The 20,593-nt window shown below is 35.0% G+C and overlaps 1 protein-coding gene across 1 annotated transcript in view; it reads right to left on the minus strand.

The window, feature by feature from the left end:
• CCDC172 (coiled-coil domain containing 172) overlaps window positions 1–20,593 on the minus strand; it is a 59,896-nt gene that overhangs the window by 2,611 nt on the left and 36,692 nt on the right. The window contains exons 5-6 of the mRNA XM_030334621.1: window positions 13,121–13,222; window positions 12,660–12,762 (exon numbers count right to left, since the gene is read on the minus strand). Of these exons, the coding sequence (XP_030190481.1) occupies window positions 12,660–12,762; window positions 13,121–13,222 (205 nt within the window). The remainder of the gene's footprint in view (window positions 1–12,659; window positions 12,763–13,120; window positions 13,223–20,593) is intronic.

A 20,593-nucleotide genomic window follows, 5' to 3' on the forward strand; every position in this document is an offset into this window, starting at 1 on the left:
AAGTCTGGAGAAACTGAACATTGATGGCCACTAACACTCAAAAAACAAGAGGCACAAGGCCTCCTGATGGGAAAACATTCCATCTATGCTATAGCTTTGCCAAAAAATTTCAACCTAAATTTGATCAAGCTTTTAGATCCAATTACCAATTTCCAAAAAATATATTAGGTCAAACAAATACATTTAACCATACAATGGGAACATAATCAACTACATCCAAATTGTGGGAAACTCTACAGAATAAAAAATGTAATTTCCTTAGGGTGCCTGGGTGGCTCAGTCGGATAAGCATCGGACTTCAGCTCAGGTCATGATCTCACAGCTCATGGGTTCAAGCCCCACATCAGGCTCTGACATCTCTCAGAGCCTGGAGCCTGCTTCAGATTCTGTGTCTGCCTCTCTCTCTGACCCTCCCCCACCCATGCTCTGTCTCTATCTCTCAAAAATAAATAAATGTTAAAAAATGTGTTTAAATCTTAATTTCCTCAACAAATAAATTACAAGTTTAAAAAATAAAAGAAAATAGGGGAGCTTCAAGATTAAAAGAGATTTAAAAGACATCAGGTCACTGTCATATGTAGACCTTATCTAGAACATAATACAGACAAACAAAAAACTGACACCTATAAATTGTAAGTGTGAATACTGACTAGATATTTGATATCAGTTAATTATTATTTGTTCAATTGCTATTAATTATTTTATGTGTAATAATGGACTCCATGGTTTTTAAAAGTTATTTCTTAAGAGACATACTAAGATAAATACATAATAATGATATGATGTATATGATTTGCTTCAAGTAATACAGAAGAAAAACAAGTGGAGACATAGATGAAACATGACTGGCCATAAATTGATAACTGTTAAAGTTGAGTGATCAGTACATAAGATTCATTATATTTTTCTTTTTTACCTTTGTATGTGCTTTAAATCTTCTAAAATAATTCTCTTAAGAAACAGAGCTTAGCAAAGATAGCGGTCATAAAGTCAAAACACAAAAATCTGTTATATTTCCATGCACCAGCAATAAACAATTAGAACATGTCACTTAAATTAAAACCACCATTTTCAACAGCATCCAACACTGCAAGGTACCTAAAATTAAAACTTACCAATGATGTGCAAGATCGACAAACAGAAAATTCTAAAGTTTTATTAAAAGATATTAGAAAAACAAATTGAGGTATCCTAAGTTCATAGACAGGAAGTCTCAGTTTAATAAAGACATACAGTCTCTCAAAAGTAACTATGATAGTAAGTACAACTGTAACCAAAATCACAACAGATTTTCATGGATATGATAAGTTGATTCAGAACTGTATATAAGGACACCTGGGCTGGGTGGCTCAGTCTGTTAAATGTCCTACTCTTTTTTTTTTTTTAAGTTTTTTATTTATTTTGAGAGAAAATGGGCAAGCAGGGGAGGGGGAGGGAGAGAGAGAGAGAGAGAGAGAGAGAGAGAGAGAGAGGAAATCCCACACAAGGCAAGGCTCAATCTCAGGAACTGCGATCATCATGACCCGAGCCAATGGGACACTTAATCGAATGAACCACCTAGGAGCCCCGTAGCATCCTACTCTTGATTTCAGCTCAGGTCATGATCTCAAAGTTCCTGGGGAGAAGCCCTATGTCAGGCCCCACACTCTCAGCACAGAGCCTGATTGGAATTCTTTGTCTTTCTCTCTCTTTACCCCTCTCCCGCTGACACATGCACAGTCTCTCAAAATAAATAATAAAATAAAAACATTAAAAAAAAGAAATGTACATAAAAAGTAAACAGCCAAGTATAGCCAACATGCTCCTGATGAAGACCAAAAAAGACAAAGGGGGTGTCATACCTTGTATCATGACTCCTTATCAAGTAATTAAATAGTTAAAATGGAATAGTATGCATTTAGTAGTAATTAACACAGTCTTACGCAGAAATCAATAAACTGACCAATGAAACAGAAGAGAAAGTATAATATGAAATATATCCATGTTATTTTATTATTTTTAATAAAAGATGTGACACTGTAGATCACTAGAGGAAGAAGAAACCATCCAATAAATGTTGCTGGGACAAGTGGTTATCCATGTGCAAAAAAATAAAAATGGATCTTGTTATACACATAAAATCAATTTCATATAAACTAAAGACTTAAATGTGAAAGGCAAACCTTACAAATTGTTAGAAAAAATATAGGACAATATCCTTCCGATCTTAGATGGGGAAAGAGTTCTAGAACAAGACACAAAAATGCTAACCACAACAAAAAATGACTGATAATTTAAACCACAGCAAAAGTAGGAACTCCAGTAAAGCACAACAATATAAAGAACTCCAAAACACAAAGCAAAAACAAAAAGCTTCATAAGTTGGGAGAAGATATCTTCAATGTGTAATAGACAAAATCCAAAATTATTAAAAAATATAAAAATAAAAAACTTGTAGAAACCAGTAAAAGACAAATACTCAAAAACCCAGTAGCAAAATAAGTATGAAGCATTTTACAGAAAAGAAAACACATGGTCTATTAACATACGAAAAGAAGCTCAATCACATAGATGGTAGGGCAATGCAGATCAAGACCACAAAATACCATCTTATGTCCCTGAGATTGGCAAAAGTTAGTAAGTCTGAAAATAAAGTATTGAAGAAGTTGGAGATCAGTGGGAAATTTTATCATATGCTAATGGAAATATAAACGAGTTTAATCACTTTGGAAAAATAGTTTGTTGTTATCATGTAAAGTTCAACATTCATGTGCCTTATATGCAGCAGTTCTGCCAGGAGTAAAACTTTTACGCGTGTGCACCAGGATGATCACCTGAGCACTGCCAGTGAAAACAAAAACTGGAAGCAACCCAAATGTGCATTGAAAAGAGAAAAGAGTGGCGCCTGGGTGGCTCAGTCGGTTAAGCGTCTGACTTCGGCTGTCATGGTCTTGAGTTTGTGAATTTGAGCCCCGCATCAGGCTCTGTGTTGACAGCTCGGAGCCTGGAGCCTGCTTCGGATTCTGTGTCTCCTTCTCTCTCTGCCCCTCCCCCACTTGTGCTCTGTCTCTACCAAAAATAAATAAAATATTAAAAAACAAAAAAAAGAGAAAAGAAAGTTGTGATATATTCACATATCTACACTCAACAACATAGGTGAGTTTTAGAAAATAAGTTGAATAAAAACAGTATCATACCATTTTTACATAACTCAAATATAAACAAAAATAAACAATATGCAGACATATATATAAATGTATGGCATAAATTTAAATAAATCATAAGGTAACAAAGAAAATTATATATAAGAAAATGGACTAAATGCCATATCACACACACACACACACACACACACACACACACACACAAGGAAATGAAACACAGTGTAGGACAGCAATTACATGTGGAGTAAGGAAGGGTATGGAATAAGGGAGGAGCCATGGTTAAATGCAAGGTTTAGTTTAGTTCACAGGCGCCTATTGTATTATTATACTTCATAACTTACACATAGTTAGGGAAGAAAAACATAATTGTAGGGATGGAAAAGGAAACAATACCCTATATATGTGAACTTCATTGTGTTCTGAACTTCTATGAATTTAATAGTAAATAGGAATCCTGAAGGAATGCTTACATAGGAAAGATAGAACAAGTTATTAATTTTTGAGCATTAGATGTTTACACAAGCATAAAAGCCTTATAATGAATATTTTTAAAAAGGGGAAAACTGAATGGAGAGTTACAATGTACTGTGGAGGCTGCTCTAAAATGTACTTCAGACCTCATTTGAATATATTTATCTTTTCAAATAAAATAGTAGAGATCTTTCTTCCCATCATACCATCCATACTTGCTCCTCCCTCTTTTCAGTTCAAACGGACTGCAGGTTCTCTAAGGCTGTTTATGCCCATCAGAACTGGGCAGTGACCACTTTCCCTTTCAGTTAGCTAACAATAAAAATGAGAGACTACTGAAATTAAGGAGGGCAGTTAGAGCAAATTATAGGAAGTATTTCACTATTCAGCATATAATCAAGCTGTAGAATTTAGATCTGCACTTAAAGAAAAAATTGCTGTTGCTAGCTTTAAAAGAGGCTAGATAATAATGGTATGAATATTAATACATTTGCAGCTAGCCAAAGCCATATAATGGTAAGCAGATCTCATGCTTCAGTGCATAGACTGATTGCCTATAGGAGTCAAGAAGGACTTCCTTCACCTGCTGCACAATAACTAAGGGCAGTTTGCATTGGTTATCGTCACCTTTCTCTGAATCATCAAATAATGACAAGGATGGGCCAATATTGCTAGTTAGCTTTGCAAAACTTATGTTCCATGTATTTTTATGATTTCCTGCGCCATTCCAATTTTTGTGTTACTTCTGAGTGCTAAAGAAAAGCCTTTACTGGAAGAACACTCTTTTAAGCTATAGAACTGTACACAAGTACTATTAAAGTGGAAAGAAGGAAGAACTTCACCCAAAGTCCTAGTACACAAAATCAAACGACACTAAAATTTAGGTATATTTCATCATGGTCTTTTGTTTCCCTATAATAGGGACTATGTACACTTACTTCCTAGTTTTTTCTTTGGCTCAATGTTATTACTTACATTTCTCCCAGTTAATTACACATGCCAGTTCATACCATATAAGAAAAACATGTAGTGATCCAAGTGGCTACATCAGAGTTAACTTAATCATTCATTTATAAGTTGTTTTCTACGTTTTTCTACCATAAATGACATCTCTATGCACACCTTTGTACATAAAGTTTCTTCTGTACTTAGAATTGTTTTCCTTAAGACAGAGCTCAGAGGTGGACTCTTAGATTAAATGGCATAAATATTTTTAAGTGCTTACAATGATTTATTTTATGTACATAAAATTGCATTCCAAACATATGCAATGAATACTGCCACAGCAATGTATTATCTCCATACCATACTCTTGTCAATTTTGGTATGGTCATTTAAGAATGGCTTTCAAAATTTGATAGAAAAATTGTATTTACTGGTTTCAATTTGCATTTAATTGGTAAGCAGTATAACTGCATTACTATTTGACTTATTTGCCCTGTTATCCCTACTAACTTGTATAGTGTATGATACAAAGTATGCATTCTATGCATGTTTGTTGGATAAATACATGAATAAAACTATCGACTTTAGTGTTTTCTGACTGATTTTTCATCAGCTGATTATGTGGTAAGCTGTTATCTGTTGTTTGTCATAATTACTATAAATTTCTCCCAGTTTATCATCCCATGATGCTGACTTTTTGACACATGAAATTTTAAATCTTACATGCTAAGTCTATTAATCTTACACATTTTGGTTTCCTTGATCACACCAGAGGTTTAACAAGTAGTTCTGTCTACTTTTTGCTAGTGTTTCCTTGGCTTGACTGTCTTAGTATTCCTTCTGTATATTAACTCATATGAAAATTATTTTAGCGCCACTTAAACACATACTATTTTTTAAGACATGTAGGTCATCCTCTCTCATGTACAATTTATTTCTGAAAATAGGCTTCAAAGTTGAATGTGTGAAATCAGGGTTTTGGTGTCCTAATTATCCTTTCTTCAGTCCAGGCCACAAGCAGACAGTTACGAACCTTCACAGGTGTGTCAGTCTGAACCAGAGAGATCTGTTGAGGAGGAGGTAAAAGAGAGTGGGGTCCTGCCAACAGCTATTATTGCAAATCCTGGGCGAGCTGAATTAGGCATCTTCTTTAACCACATACTTTCTATCACCTTCCTTACCCCCATGCCAAAAGGGGTTATTCGTAAAAGTAACATATGAAAACGGAAAAAAAATCTGTTTTCCTTCAAAGACACCAATGATTTTTGAAAATGATTATTGTAACATTATACATGGCTTGTACAATAAATAGGCAAAATTATTTCAAAGTTTAGGAACATTTACGAATAGCCACATTTATATCAGAATATAATGTTTAAAATAATCAATTGACTCTGTCATCAAAGTTTCCCTTGTATTTACTTAGAAGCTTTAATAACTATAGAATGTGCCAAGAGTTCACAAAACAGGAGATTTCTATTAGCTTGAAGGCTACATAATCAATGCTGTAGAGACACTTCTGTTAGTGAATAAATGATGAAGTTTTACTAGAAAAGATGCAGAGTCAACAGAAATATTCAACATAGCTAAGAATAATCCTGGAATTAAATGGAGATTTTCATTTTTTTATAAATGCTAAAGAGAGAGAGAGAGAGAAAGAGAGAGAGAGAGAGAGAGAGAGAGAGAGAGAGATGGTATGGATTGGCTATAGATATATAATTATTTGACTAGTATTTTCCAGAAACTTTACTGTTGAGATCTTGTTATACTTACCCACATAGAGTTCATTTTTATTGATAACACAGAGTACTGCAAAATACATGTGCATTATTTTCTCAGTGTCACCTGAATAAAAATTCCTGTTACTCTACTAAATAACGCTTATTCTGGTTTTTTTTTTTAATGTTTATTTTTGAGAGAGAGAGAGAGAGAGAGAGAATGATCAGGGAGCAGCAGAGAGAGAGAGAGAGAGAGAGAGAGAGAGAGAGAGAGAGAGGAACAGATCCCAAGCAGGCTCTGTGCTTGTCAGCATAAAGCCCAATGAGGGGCTTGAGCTCATAAACTGTGAGATCATGACCTGAGCTGAAATCAAGAGCCAGTCGCTTTACCAACTAAGCCATCCAGGTGCCCCAATAATGCTTATCCTAAATAATGCTATAGAAACACCCCCGTAAGTATTTAGGGATACATGTATAAAAATGTTTTCAACTATGAAACTTTAAAAACTCTTGTACATCCATCAGAGGGAGAAAGGCTACATAAATATGGCATCTCCATGCATTAGCAGTAAAAAAGAATGACACTGATCAGTACAAACCAACATGGGAAACGTCCATAATATTTTGCTAAGTAATAAAGCAAATTGCAGCCCAGTAAGTGCTGAACACACACACACACACACACACACACACACACACACACACATACAGACACACCCACACAGATACATAAACCCTGAAAGGATGCATGTCAAACTTTCAACAATGGTTACGTGGGGGGGGGGGGGTCTGGAGTAAGGTGATAAGAGAGGAGACTTTGATGTTTTAAATTTTTGTAGTGTTTGAATTTTGGATTCAGTCAACATAACCTACTCCCAAAATTTAAAAACCCCTCTACACATTTGGTAAAACAAAAAATATAAATGTGTGTAAATATACACACTTATCTGTGTATCTTTCAGAGAGGTTGGGAGTGTCTGAATACCATCCTATATTTATGCCTTCTTATAAATCGAAGGACCATCAATGTGACCTCTACATCCAACTTAACTGGATGGCTTTTTCACTGAAAAGGCAACAGCACTGATTTACTACTTCATATAAATGCATTTAGAGTCTCTCAGTAGGAGGTGTATATTAACTTTTGTGCAGTTTCCATTGCAAATATCTCTTCACAAAGCCTCACTATCTTCAAATGTTCAGAAGGACAGCCCCATGCTGTTGACTCTGCAGCTTTGTTTCTGAAATAAACTTCCTGTTGTATTAAACAGGCACAAATATTGGTTATAAAAAAATGTAAAACCTTCTAGAAAGATGTTTTGTGGGTAAGAAAAATGCCTGAAATGCTTCAAGTTGTCTGGCATGTCACTATTTGGAGCAAATAAAAAGTCATGATCAAGAGCTGTATTTTGTTGACCCTGGTGTTGGGTAATAATAAAAAAAATATTTTCTGTTGGGAGTTTGAAAGGGCCCAATATATAACATTCTTCTTTCCTCACTGAATTCTGCCCTATTGAGAAATAAGCAAAGCAGAAGATATCACATTTACTACGAATATGGCAGATACTGGAGAATGTGGCTTATATCTGCAAGCAAAGGACTGACTAATATTGAGCCCCAGAATTAGACTAAGGTAATACACACACCATTAAAGGCACAACTGGATGCCATAAGCTTTCTCTTATGTAGTCCTATCACTGTGAAGCTTATGGGACAGAGGAGCAGAGTGGAACATACACTATGTGAGGTAGGCCACCTTCCAAAGAGACAGGCCAAAGAAAGGGGCTAGCTCCAGCTTACCTTGCCAAACTCACCAGTCAGACTGAGTTGCTCGTCCTCACCTTCGAAAAAGAAAGGAGGGTGTTGGGGAAAGGCTGGGGGGGTTAAACCTGTAAAAGTCAGGAGTGAAGAAAAGAATTCCATGGGGCTATCCCAGTGGTGGGAATATACCATGCCTTTGTAAATAACATTCAAAATAGGTGAAGGACTTTATCTTCTTTGTAGTGAAAATAAAATTACATGTAGACTCAATCGCTGGAACATTTATTGAACACCATGTGCCCTTGATTGTGCTAGATGTGAGACTGGTCGAAAAATGAACAGGAAGTAGAGGGAATCCTCAGTCAAGTGGGATAGGTTGACACACGTAACTATCATAGAATATGATTAATGATGTAACAGAATTACAAACATATTCTCTATGAACACAGAGAAAGGAAAAGTAGAGGAGAGTTTTCATAATTTATTAGAATCATTTATTCATTTATTTATTTAATGCCTACTATATGCCAAGCTCTGTACCGATGTCTTGGATTCTGAGTATGCAATGGTAAACTGAGTAGACGAGATCCCTCCTCTTGTTGAGCACATGGCAGAGGAGATACTAACAAGATAAATCACATAAATATGTAATTACAAAATAGAATTCGTGCTATAAAGGAAAAATACAGGTTGTTATTTTAAAAAAATAACAGAGGGAGGGCTTCTCTGAGCAAACATTTCAACCGAGATCTAAAGGACAGGGTATGTTCCACCTAGGCAGGAGACAGGCAGGCAGAAGGGGAGAAGGAAAGGTAGAGACAGAGGTCCTCAAATGGAAAAAAAAGCTTGGATTGCTTGAGGCAGCATAGTGAAGAGGGGACCATGGCTGAAAATAACATCAAGGAGATGGTCAGAGGCTATATTGTGACAAGGCCACACTAAGGACTTTAGGTTTTATTATGTTCATTATGAAGTCATTGAATGATTTTAATAAGGGGATGACATGATTCGATTTACAAATCAGCCTGTGCAAGAGTGGATGAGTGGGAGAGAAGAAGTAGAGAAGAAGAGAGACTTACTGTGATCCAGGTGAGAGAGGGTAGTGGCTAGAACTACGATGTTAGCAACCGGGAGAGAAAATTGGAAGGATTCAAGAAATATTTTGCAGACAAATCAATAAAACTTGGTAATGGATTAGGGTAGGGTGAGAATGATGAGGTTTGTAAATATGTCAAAAATGCCTGCTACATTTTAGGTTTGAACAAAACCCATAAAAAATGACACGTGAGCTGGGCCTTAAGGACTAAGTTAGATTTTAGCTCATGGAGAAGAAAGAAAGATACTGAGGTGTGAAGAAGTCCTGTGGCATATTTGGAATTCCGTAAATGGTATTCTGATGCAATAGTAGTATAGGGCACAGATTACGAAGACCTTTGAACTCCACATCCAAGTACTAACCAGGCCCGACACTGCTTAGCTTCTGAGACCAGACTAGAACAGGCATGTTTGCAGTAGTATGGTCATAGACAAAACCTTTGAACTTCTGATAAAACTTTTGTGTTTGCTTTTTTGCTTATTTAATCAGGGCAGCATCACTTCAGATCTATGATTATATCAAACTGTTGGGTATTCAGGACCGGAACTTAGGAAAGAGAGATTCAGGACAAATATTTGGAAATTATATGTGATCATTAAAACCATTACAACATATGAGCCAGCCCATAAAGAATACAAAGGAAGAAGACAATCAATGATTAACCTTTAGGGATCCCCTGCATTTAAAGGACAGGTGAAAGGAAAAATGAGAAAGAAGCTTGAAAGTCACGAAATCCACATGGATAATATGAAGTAAAAATGTAATCGTAAGTAATTATATAATTATACCTGATTATAGCGCATTTCTATGTTCCAAACACGGTTCTTAATTTTTACTATACCCTTGTGAGGTAGGTGCTATTAAGAACCTCATTTTATAGATCTAGAGACTGAGGTACAGACAAGTTAAATTGTTTGTCCAAGACTACTCACTTAGTAAACAGCAGAGCTGAGATTCCAAGGGGTTTGTAATCTTAATCTCTATGGTTACTGTCTCTTAAGCACCTGAGATTTATCATTTCTATCCTCCCTGAACTATATGAAAAAACAAAACAAAACAAAAGAAACAAAAATCACAACAACTAGATCAGTCATTATTGTACAACCTTCTGGGAGCTTCTTAGGGATTAACCCAACCTTTGATTTAAGTGTTAATCACAGCAATATTCTACAAGTTAGCTGACTTAACATGATCCCACACTCTTCAAAATAGAACCTTTTAAATAAGTAAGCATCTTGGTATTTACAAACAGGAAAAGATTACCTAAAGCAGAGACCATCAAACCACTGAGAATGTAAGTACCGAGTCTACAATAATGGATGACATCACGATAGTGTCCAACAAATAACCTGAACATGGCAGATTGACTTACAAAATAATTATAAAAGAATTCCAATAATGTAGACAGAATAAAATATGTATAAAAATTTCCAATTACTAAAAGTAGAAACAATAAGCTCATACAAATAAACTAACAGTAATTTTTTTTATAATTGCTTTCTTACTGGTTCAAGTTTAATAAAAGTAGAAGTACAATTATAATAACCTTAAAATAAAACTGGTTCTCAACTGGGGACAATTTTACCCACCCCTCTCTGCCCAGGGGACATCTGGCAATATCTGGAGACATTTTTAATTGTCAAGGCTGGGGGTGGAAGGTGCTAGTGGCATCCAGTGGGCAGAGGCCAGGGATGCTATTAAACGTCTTAAATTGCATAGGACTGCCCTCTCACAACAAAGAATAACCTGGTGCAAAATGTCAACAGTGTGAAGTTTGAGAAACCCTGCCATAAATATAGCATCTATACCCACAGAAGTTAAACCTGAAAATTTAGGAAAAAGGCAACAGAATTCAGTATACATTTGAACAGAATGTTCAAATGGAACAGAATATTCCAAAGTTAGGGATAAAACCAACTTAATTTTGGCTTTCATGATATGGAATAAATGTCATATCATTTCTTGCCATCATAAGACTCTTGTTATACTAATTATGAGACTTATGGCCCTATTTCCTAAAATCATTACACTCAGTACTTTGACTTGGTTCTTTATACTTGAAATAACTTTTATAGAACATACCAGTTGGCAAAATAAGCTACACATATCAAACAATTTAAAGTGGGAACTGGTAAATAACTGCTAAAATGCAGAAAATGGACAGTGTATACAGACTGATGTTTCTTTCTATTCAAATTTCCTGTCACCATCTGTGAAGGAAAAAACACTCTAACAGACTTTGTGTGTTTAATTTTAACCCAGGGCAAATTTTTATGACTGAGTGATAAACCCACAAAACTGGAGTTCACATCGGAAGTCCTTACACTACTAACCATAATGATACCAGTGGGCATTATCATTTTTAAAAGTGTAAAAAAAATCAATGAGCAGATTGTCATTACAGAAACGCATTCTGCATCACACATATCACCCAAGAGATTGATATTTCATGCTTATAAAACTTAACATAAAATTAAATTGCAAATATTTTCTCACAATCTACTAAAAGTATGGCCTAAAGCAATACACTGCTAATATGAAGCATTTGTTCAGCTCTAGTGGACATATTTCTATATGATTTATGTAAAAGAAGACTTCATTTGCTTCTCATAGATTCAGTAATGAGGTTTCTTTCCTTATATTTAGCCTAGAAAGTATATGAGCTTCTTTGAAATTAAGCCAGAAAATATAACATTGAATTATTAATAAATAATAGTAAAATTAATAAACCGAAGGTTTTCTCCTTGTGTGTATGACTGTGTTATTTCAAACGCCAGCCTTTCTTTCATTATCCAAATGCATAAAAAGCATCTAAACGTTCCATACAAAAAATACATTTCGTTCTTTCAGCACCAAACCGGTAGTAATAAATTTCAAGAAAAATAGGAATTTGTGATTTTCCCCCCTTAGATCTAAAAAGATAAAAAATAATTTCAATACTTTTTAAAAAAGTTATGAATAGGGGCACTTGGGTGGCTCAGTCAGTTAAGCGTCCAACTTCGGCTCAGGTCATGATCTCCTGGTTTGTGGGTTTGAGCCCCGCATCTGGCTCTGTGCTGACAGCTCAGAGCCTGGAGCCTGCTTCAAATTGTGTGTCTCCCTCTCTCTCTGCCCCTCCCCTGCTCATCTCTCTCTCTCTCTCTCTCTCTCTTTCTCTCTCTCTCAAAAATAAATGAACATAAAAAAATTAAAAAATAAATAAAAATAAAAAGTTACAAATAACAAAAACGGGGGTTGTGGAACCAATACTTTGTCTTAATCTATTGGCATGTGAATAGCACTGAGTCCATGAGGCAGAAAGATAAAACTGATTTCAGTATTATCAACCTGATACACTGTGAAACTTACATACAGTTCTTTTTAGCTAGTGAAGCGTTTTCTCATTAGCATGTTTCATAATATACAAAGAAGGAATTAATGTCTTTATTTGGAACTTAAATTACACATTCAGTTTTATGCTCAAATCTCTTTGACAACTTGAAAAATTACTAGATTTTATACCAAAATGTAATAGGCAATTCTTACCTTAAGCATTCAGCATCATTTTGAGGCTTTTCATTGATTTTTACTTTTTCTGCCTCTAGGTATTTGGTAGTACAAATGGCTTCATTCTTTTTATCTTCAAAAACTAAACAGTTAAGAAAATGCTTACAATCTTTAAAAAATAAACAGAAGAGCTACCTTCATTCATTCATAAGAACAATACTCTAATTTTTGGTGCTTCATATAAAATGTATGTACTAATGATTTTTATTTTTCTACTTTAACATAGCAACTAAAGGCACAAAAAAGATCTTAACAAAATTTATGACATTAAAAATACCAGATCTAACACTAATCATTTCAGTATTTTACCTATTCTTTTTTTATACCAATAATAATACTATATCCCAATAAATTAGTACAACCTGAAAGAATATTATGACCCTGTTATGTGTATATAACTATATTAATCAGCAAAATAAACTAGCTCACAAAGATAATACCTTTAAGTTTTCTCTGCAGAGTAAATAATTCTTGTATTAATTCATCCTTTTGTTTTTGAAGTTCACTTAACTGGCCACTATCATGTTCCATTGTCTTCATTTCTAGAAACAAATAGACAAATAAAAATCACATTTTAACTCTTTAGGCTTTGCCTTAAATACGTCAGCAGGTATTAACATTGTGTGTGTGTGTGTGTGTGTGTGTGTGTGTGTGTGTGTGTGTGTGTAGTAATAATAATTTAAGCATCATATGGTCAATTCTAGGCCCCAAAAGGCTTCCTCTGGCCATCTAGAAACTGTTTCTAGTAAACTGACCAGGATTCATTAAGCAACAACCAGGTACAAAAGAATTCGTTGGTGGTTGGACCACCAAGAGATAATTCCAAAGAATGTAATATCACTAAGTAAAACAAGATTCCAAATAGGATAGTAAGAAAACTCTACCCTTCATAACTAAAGCATATTTAAAATAGCATTCCCCAGTACTCACTATATGGCTACAAACCTCCATAGTATTGGTAATACTATTTTTTCTACCTAGAATGCCTTTCCTCTCTTTATTCCCACAGTAAATTCCAATTCATTCTTTAAGATTCACCTAATTTTTCAAAAGGTAAACAATAAATCAGGACACAAAATTTCTAGCACACAACACTAAATTAGTAGCCAACTTCCTTAATGTACTAAGAGCTCATATAAATCAGTAAGAACAAAAGTGCAGAAAAATGAACAAAGAATATGAGCAGACTGTTCACAGGACAATAAAAATATAAGCAGTCAATAAATTCAGAGAAAGAAATTCAACATCATGCAAAAATCAAGGAAATGCTAATTAAACCAACACATAAAATAATATTTTTACCTGTCAGATTGGCAAAGATTAAGGTCAGCGATAATGCCCAGACTGGTAACGGTATAGGATAATAATATAGGAAAACAGGCACTCACTTATAGACTTGGTAGGAAAATTAATTAATTCAGTGCTTTAAGGAGTATAATTTGGCTTGAGTCCCTTAATATTTTCTTCTGATCTAGCAGTTTCTTCAGTAGATTTTGCCACACAAATATAGTCACAGAAGTATAGGGAGATATATACTCAGATAGTGAGAGGCCCTTATTGATGGTCATGTTGGTTGTTTCTTGATTTTTATTTTTATTTTGTTTTGTTTTCTTCTGAAATCACCACCAGTCCTTCTACCTGTGCACTTTCTATCTTCTCTGGGAACTGAGAAGTGCACACTGACGATGCGGAGACTGCTTGGGATTCTGTCTCTCTCCTTCTCTCTCTGTCCCTCCTGCACTCTCTGTCTCTCTGTCTCAATCAATCAATAAACGAACAAATGAACAAACAAACCTGAAAAAAAAAGAAGTTGAGTCTAATCCCCTCCACTTGAGTGTGGGCCGACCTCAGCGATCTGTTTTGAATAAACGGAATGAGGTAGAAGTGATGCTACCCAATTCCTGAGTCTAGATCATACGATGATAGAGCTTCTCTCTTGAATTTTCAACTCTACTTCTCCATGGGTTTTGATCCATCATCATTTAATATATTCAAATATCTCCCGTCTCAAAAAAACACTTCCCCAGTAAAAACCCTCCATTGACCTCATACCCCTCTGGGTTACTGGACTCTTTGTCTTCTCCAGAGAAACTTCGCTTCAAGGACTTGTGTGCGCTCATGATCGCCATTTCTTCTGCTGCCACTGCTCAACCTGTCTTACGACCTGGTTCTTTCTTTCTTTTCTTTTTTTTCTTCCCTTTTCTTTCTTTCTTTCTTTCTTTCTTTCTTTCTTTCTTTCTTTCTTCTTTCTTTCTTTCTTTCTTTCCTTCCTTCCTTCCTTCTCTTTTTCTTTCTCTTTTTCTTTCTTTTTCCTTCCTTCCTTCCTTCCTTCCTTCCTTCCTTCCTTCCTTCCTTCCTTCCTTCCTCTTTCTTTCTTTTTATGAAATTTATTGTCAAACTGGTTTCCATACAACACCCAGTGCTCATCCCAACAGGGTTTCTGCCCTTTCTTACTTCCTCCATCTGTTGCTTTCTCTAAAGCTCACCAGGGACCTCCTCTTGCTGCTTCTTAGTCCTTATGGGTGACAGTTTGGCAGCAAGTAATGTGGGTTGATCACTCCCTCAAACACTCCCTCCTGTAGGTGAATTCGTTGTCACACAGTAATGTTTCCTGCCTACCTCTCACATTGTTCTTTGCCGTTTCCTTTTCCTTGCTTTGAAAATCCTGGGTTCTATTATTTTCTTTCAATACATTTTTCCTGGGTGACGCTCAAATTTAACAGTTCCAGCCAAACCTCTTTCAGCACTTTTGACTTATAGACACAACTTTTCAACATTTACACTCAGATCTGTCACTTGGCTAATCTCTATCGGCCTCAGACTTCAGACTGGACGTCACTTGCTTGGAGAGATCTTCCTCAACTCCTAGTTCACATTAAGTTCCCTTATTATATGTTCTCACACCATTTTGTACTTCTCCTTTTGAAGCAGTCATTAATTCATAATTATCTCTTTCATAGTGTTGGAGACAGAGCATTAAATAAAACAAAGTCCTGCCATTACAGAGTTTAAAGTCTCATGTAAAAATGTTAAAAAATACTTAGAGACAGGCTTTGTGAAAGTACAAAGACCAACAGTACCAGGTACCATGGAGGCAAATCTATTAAAATAAATTCATATTTCTGGAAGAAAGGATACAAAATACAGGGCTCCTACAGTATTTGTGGTATCAAGGACTTTTTTCTTCATCATTTTTATAGACGAATAATTTACAGAAAGTACATCCATTTACAGCATACAATTCTGAGTTTTGGCTGTCACAATACACTCATGAAACCGCCACAATCAAGAAATTGTATATACACTTCCTATCAATTCCTAAAGCTTCCTCTGCTGCTTTGCAATTTATTCATTCTCACCCAGGCAACCACTGGTTGACTTGTCACATGCCTGCTTGTTGTCACACACAGTTTGCATTGTACGTAGTGTGTGTTCTTCCGTATCTAGCTTCTTTCACTAACAATATCATTTTGAGATGCATCCATGATGTCTATGAGCAGATTTGTTATTTTTTACATCACTGAGTATTCCTACGGCATGGATATACCAATTTTGTTTATCCATTTACCTCCTAATGGACATTTAAGTTATGTTAAGTTTTTGGCTATTGTGAATAAAGTTACTAAAAAGTTAGTGTGGACATAGGTTTCAATTCGTTGGTGTATCTAGTTGTAGGATGACTGGGTCATACAGTAAATGTATGCTTAATGTTTTAAGAAACTGCAAAATAATTTTTCAAAGTGTGTACCATTTATTTCACATTCCCATCACTACTATACGAATTCCAGATGCTCCACATTCTTGCCAACACTTGATATGACCGGTCTTTTTAATTTTAATTAAATGAATGTACAGTGATATTGCATTGTGGTTAAAATTTGTATTTTCCTGAAGACTAAAGATATTGAATATCTTTCCATATGTCACTGGTCATCAGTGTATGCCCTTTTGTGAAGTTCAAATCTCTTCCCTCTTTCATAATCAGTTGTGTTACCTTATTAACTTGTACAGGTTCATTATATTCTAGATAACAGTACAATGGCAGATATACGTATTGCAAATATTTTAACCAAGCCTGTGGTTTGTCTTTTGATTTTCTTAATACTGTTTTTTCAAATTTAAATCCAATGTAATTGTTTTTTCTTTTATGGTTCACGTTTCTGTGTCTCATCTCATTGCCTATCCCAAGATGGCAAAGATTTCCTATTATGTTTTCTTCTAGAAGTTTCATAACTTTAGCTTTCATCTTTAGGTGTATGCTCATTCTGAGTTAATTTAATATGGCGTGAAGATTTAAGAATAATTGTTTCACAACAGATGTCCCAATAGTCTTAGCACCATTTACTGAAAAGACTGTCCTTTCTCCCTGGAATTGCCATGCTACCTTTGTTGAAAATCAATTGACCCTCTATGCAGAAGGCTATTTCTGGACTCCTTTATTCCAGTGGTACATATGTGCCTATTTTTAAGCCAAAAACACATTATCTTGGTTACTATACCTTTTTAGCAAAATTTGAAATCAGGGAGTATAGATCCCTAAATTTTGTTCTTTTAAAAAATTGTTTTGGCTATCCTAAGTAATTTGCATTTCCATATAAATATTAGAATCAGCATCCAAGGCATAATAAAATTTGATGGGATTTTTACTGAGATTCTCTTGAACCTATGATCAATTTGAAGGGAACTGCTCTATTAACAAAATTGAGTTTTCTAATCCATGAACATGATAGATGTATTTATTTAGATCTTCCTTAATTTCTATCAGCAGTGCTCTGTGGTTTACAGTGTAGAAATCCCTGATGTCTTTTGTTAAATTTGTTTCTATTTTGTTTTTTTGATTCTGTTTAAATGGTATTTTTATTCCACTTTTCAATTGTTTGCTGTTAGTATATAAAAATTCAAGTGATTTTAAAACATATACCTTGTAGTCTATAACCTTATTATATTAACTTACTAATTTTGGTAATTATTTTGTAAATTCCTTATAATTTTCTATATAATCATGTAACCTTAAATAGAGGCAATTTTATTTTTATACTTTCTGATCTTTATACCTTTCCTTCTTCTTGCCTCATTGAAATGGTTAAAATTATTAGGACATCCAGGGCCATATTGAATAGAAGTGATAAGAATGGGCATCCTCACTTTACTCTCAATCTTTGTGGAAAAGTATTTAATATGTCACCATTATGTATAATATTGGTGTTCAATATTTCATCATTAAGTGTAACAGTAGCTGTAGGCTTTTCATACAGGTTCTTTATTAGGTTGAGAAAGTTCCCTTTTATTCCTGGTTTTCTTAGAGTTATATAGGACTGTAATGATCCATTTACCAGTCCCCCTTTCCAGTCCTTTGTTATAGCTGTCACATATGCAAGTGACACACATGTATACAAATCGTCTCTACATACATTATAAATTCCACAAGATGATATATTATTTGCTTTAAGCAATCATATGTATTTTTTTAAATCAAGAGAAAAAATAGGTATTTATATTTATCTTTATATTTGCAATTTCTGATTATTTTAATTCATTATGATCTGAGTTTCTCTCTAGTGTCATTTTTGCTTCTACTTAGAGGACTTCCTTTAGCATATCTTGTTGAATCATGATGGCATTGAATTCCCTTAATTTTTATTTATCTAAAAATGTCTTTATTGTAACTTCACTTTTGAAGGATATTTGCACTGGATAGAGAAAATTTTCTTTCAATATTTTCAAGATGTTATTCCACTGTCTGCTTGACTTCATCATTTCTACTGACAGGTACATAGTCATTAGATTTATTGTTCTCTGTTTTCAAGATTTTCTCTCTATCTTTGGCTTTTCAACTGTTTGACTATTATTATGTGACTAGGCCTGGATTTCTTTGAATTTATCCAGTTTGGGTTTGCTAATTTCTCGAATATGTAAATTATTGTCTGTTAGAAAATTTAAGAAATTTTCTGCCATGATTTCTTCAAATATATTTTCTGCCAATTCTCTCTCTTCTCCTTCAGAGACTCCAATTACATGAATGTTAGACCTTTTAAAACTGTCCCACAAGTCCCTAAGTTTTTTTTTTGTTTGTTTCATTTTAATTTTTCTTTGCTTTTCCAGATTGGACAATTTCTATCAATCTATCTTCATGTTCACTGGCTTTTCTATAAGCTCCATTCTGCTATTAAGCTCATTTAGAGACATTTTTTTTAGGTAATATTATCCTCATTTTATCATTTTTATTTTCTATTTTTATTTTTTAAATTAATTTATTGAAATTCAAGTTAGCTAACATGCCATGTAGTATTGGTTTCAGGGGTAGAACCTGTGATTCATCATTTACATTTAACACCCAGTGCTCATCCCAACAAGTGCCCTCCTTCATGCCCATCACCCATTTAGCTCATCCACCCACCCACCTCCCTCCAGCAACCCTCAGTTTGTTCTGTGTATTTAAGACTCTGGTATGGTTTGCCTCCCTCTTTCTTTTTTTTTTTTTTCCAAGTTTATTTATCCTGAGGGGGGAGGGGCAGAGACAGAAAGGGAGAGACAGAGAATCCTAGGCAGGCTTTGCAATGCCAGCACAGAGCCCAGCACAGGGCTCGAACCACGAACCCTGAGATCATGAACTGAGCCAAAATCAAGAGTCAGATGCTTAACCAACTGAGTCTCCCAGGCGCCCCCTTCCTCACTATTTTTATCTTATTTTTCTTTTCTCTCTCCTATGTTCACCTGTTTTGTTTCTTAAATTCCACATATGAGTGCAATCATATGATGTTTGTCTTTCTCTGACTTAATTTCACTTAGCATAATTCGTTCTAGTACCATCCATGCTGTTGAAAATGGCAAGATTTCATTTTTTTTATAAATGAGTAATACTCCATTGTACATATATACCATGTCTTCTTTATTGATTCATCAGCCAATGTATATTTGGGCTCTTCACATAATTTGGCTATTGTTGATACTGCTGCTATAAATATTGGGGTGCATGTGCCCTTTCGAATCAGCACTTTTGTATCCATTGTATACCTCGTAGTGCAATTGCTGTGTCATACGGTATTTCTATTTTTAACTTTTTGAGGAACATTCATAATGTTTTCCAGAGTGGCTGCACCACTTTGCATTCCCACCAACAGTGCAAAAATGTTCCCCTTTCTCTGCATCCTCGCCAACGTCTGTTGTTTCCTGAGTTCCTGATTTCAGCCATTCTGACAGGTGTGAGGTGGTATCTCATTGTGATTTTGATTTGTATTTCCCTGATGATGAGTGATGTTGAGCACCTTTTCATGTGTCTGTTAGCTATCTGGATGTCTTCTTTGGGAAAGTGTCTATTCATGTCGTCCGTCTATTTCTTTACTGGATTATTTGTTCTTTGGGTGTTGAGTTTGATACGTTCTTTATAGATTTTGGATACTAACCCTTTACCCAATATGTCATTTGCAAATATCTCCTCCCGTTCTGTCAGTTGCATGTTAGTTTTGTTGATTGTTTTCTTCACTCTGCATAAGCTTTTAATATTGAGGAGGTCCCAATAGCTCAGTTTTGCTTCTTGAGACATGACTAGTAAGAAGTTACTGTGCCAAGGTCAGAGAGGTTGCTGCCTGTTTTCTCCTGCATGATTTTGATGATTTCCTGTCTTACAGTTAGGTCTTTTATCCATTTTTAATTTATTTTTGTGTATGGTGTAAAACAGTTGTCTAGTTTCATTATTCTGCATATCACTGTCCAGTTTTCCCAGCATAATTTGCTGAAGAGACCATCTTTTTTCCATTGGCTATCTTTCCTGCTTTGTCAAAGATTAGTTGGCCATACATTTATGCATCTATTCCTGGGTTCTTGCTTCTGTTCTATTGATTTATTTGTCTGTTCTTGTGCCAGTACCATACTATCTTGATGATTACAGCTTTGTAATACAGCTTGACGTCTGG

This window comes from Lynx canadensis, chromosome D2 (assembly GCF_007474595.2).
Source record: "Lynx canadensis isolate LIC74 chromosome D2, mLynCan4.pri.v2, whole genome shotgun sequence".
Classification (NCBI taxonomy): domain Eukaryota; kingdom Metazoa; phylum Chordata; class Mammalia; order Carnivora; family Felidae; genus Lynx; species Lynx canadensis.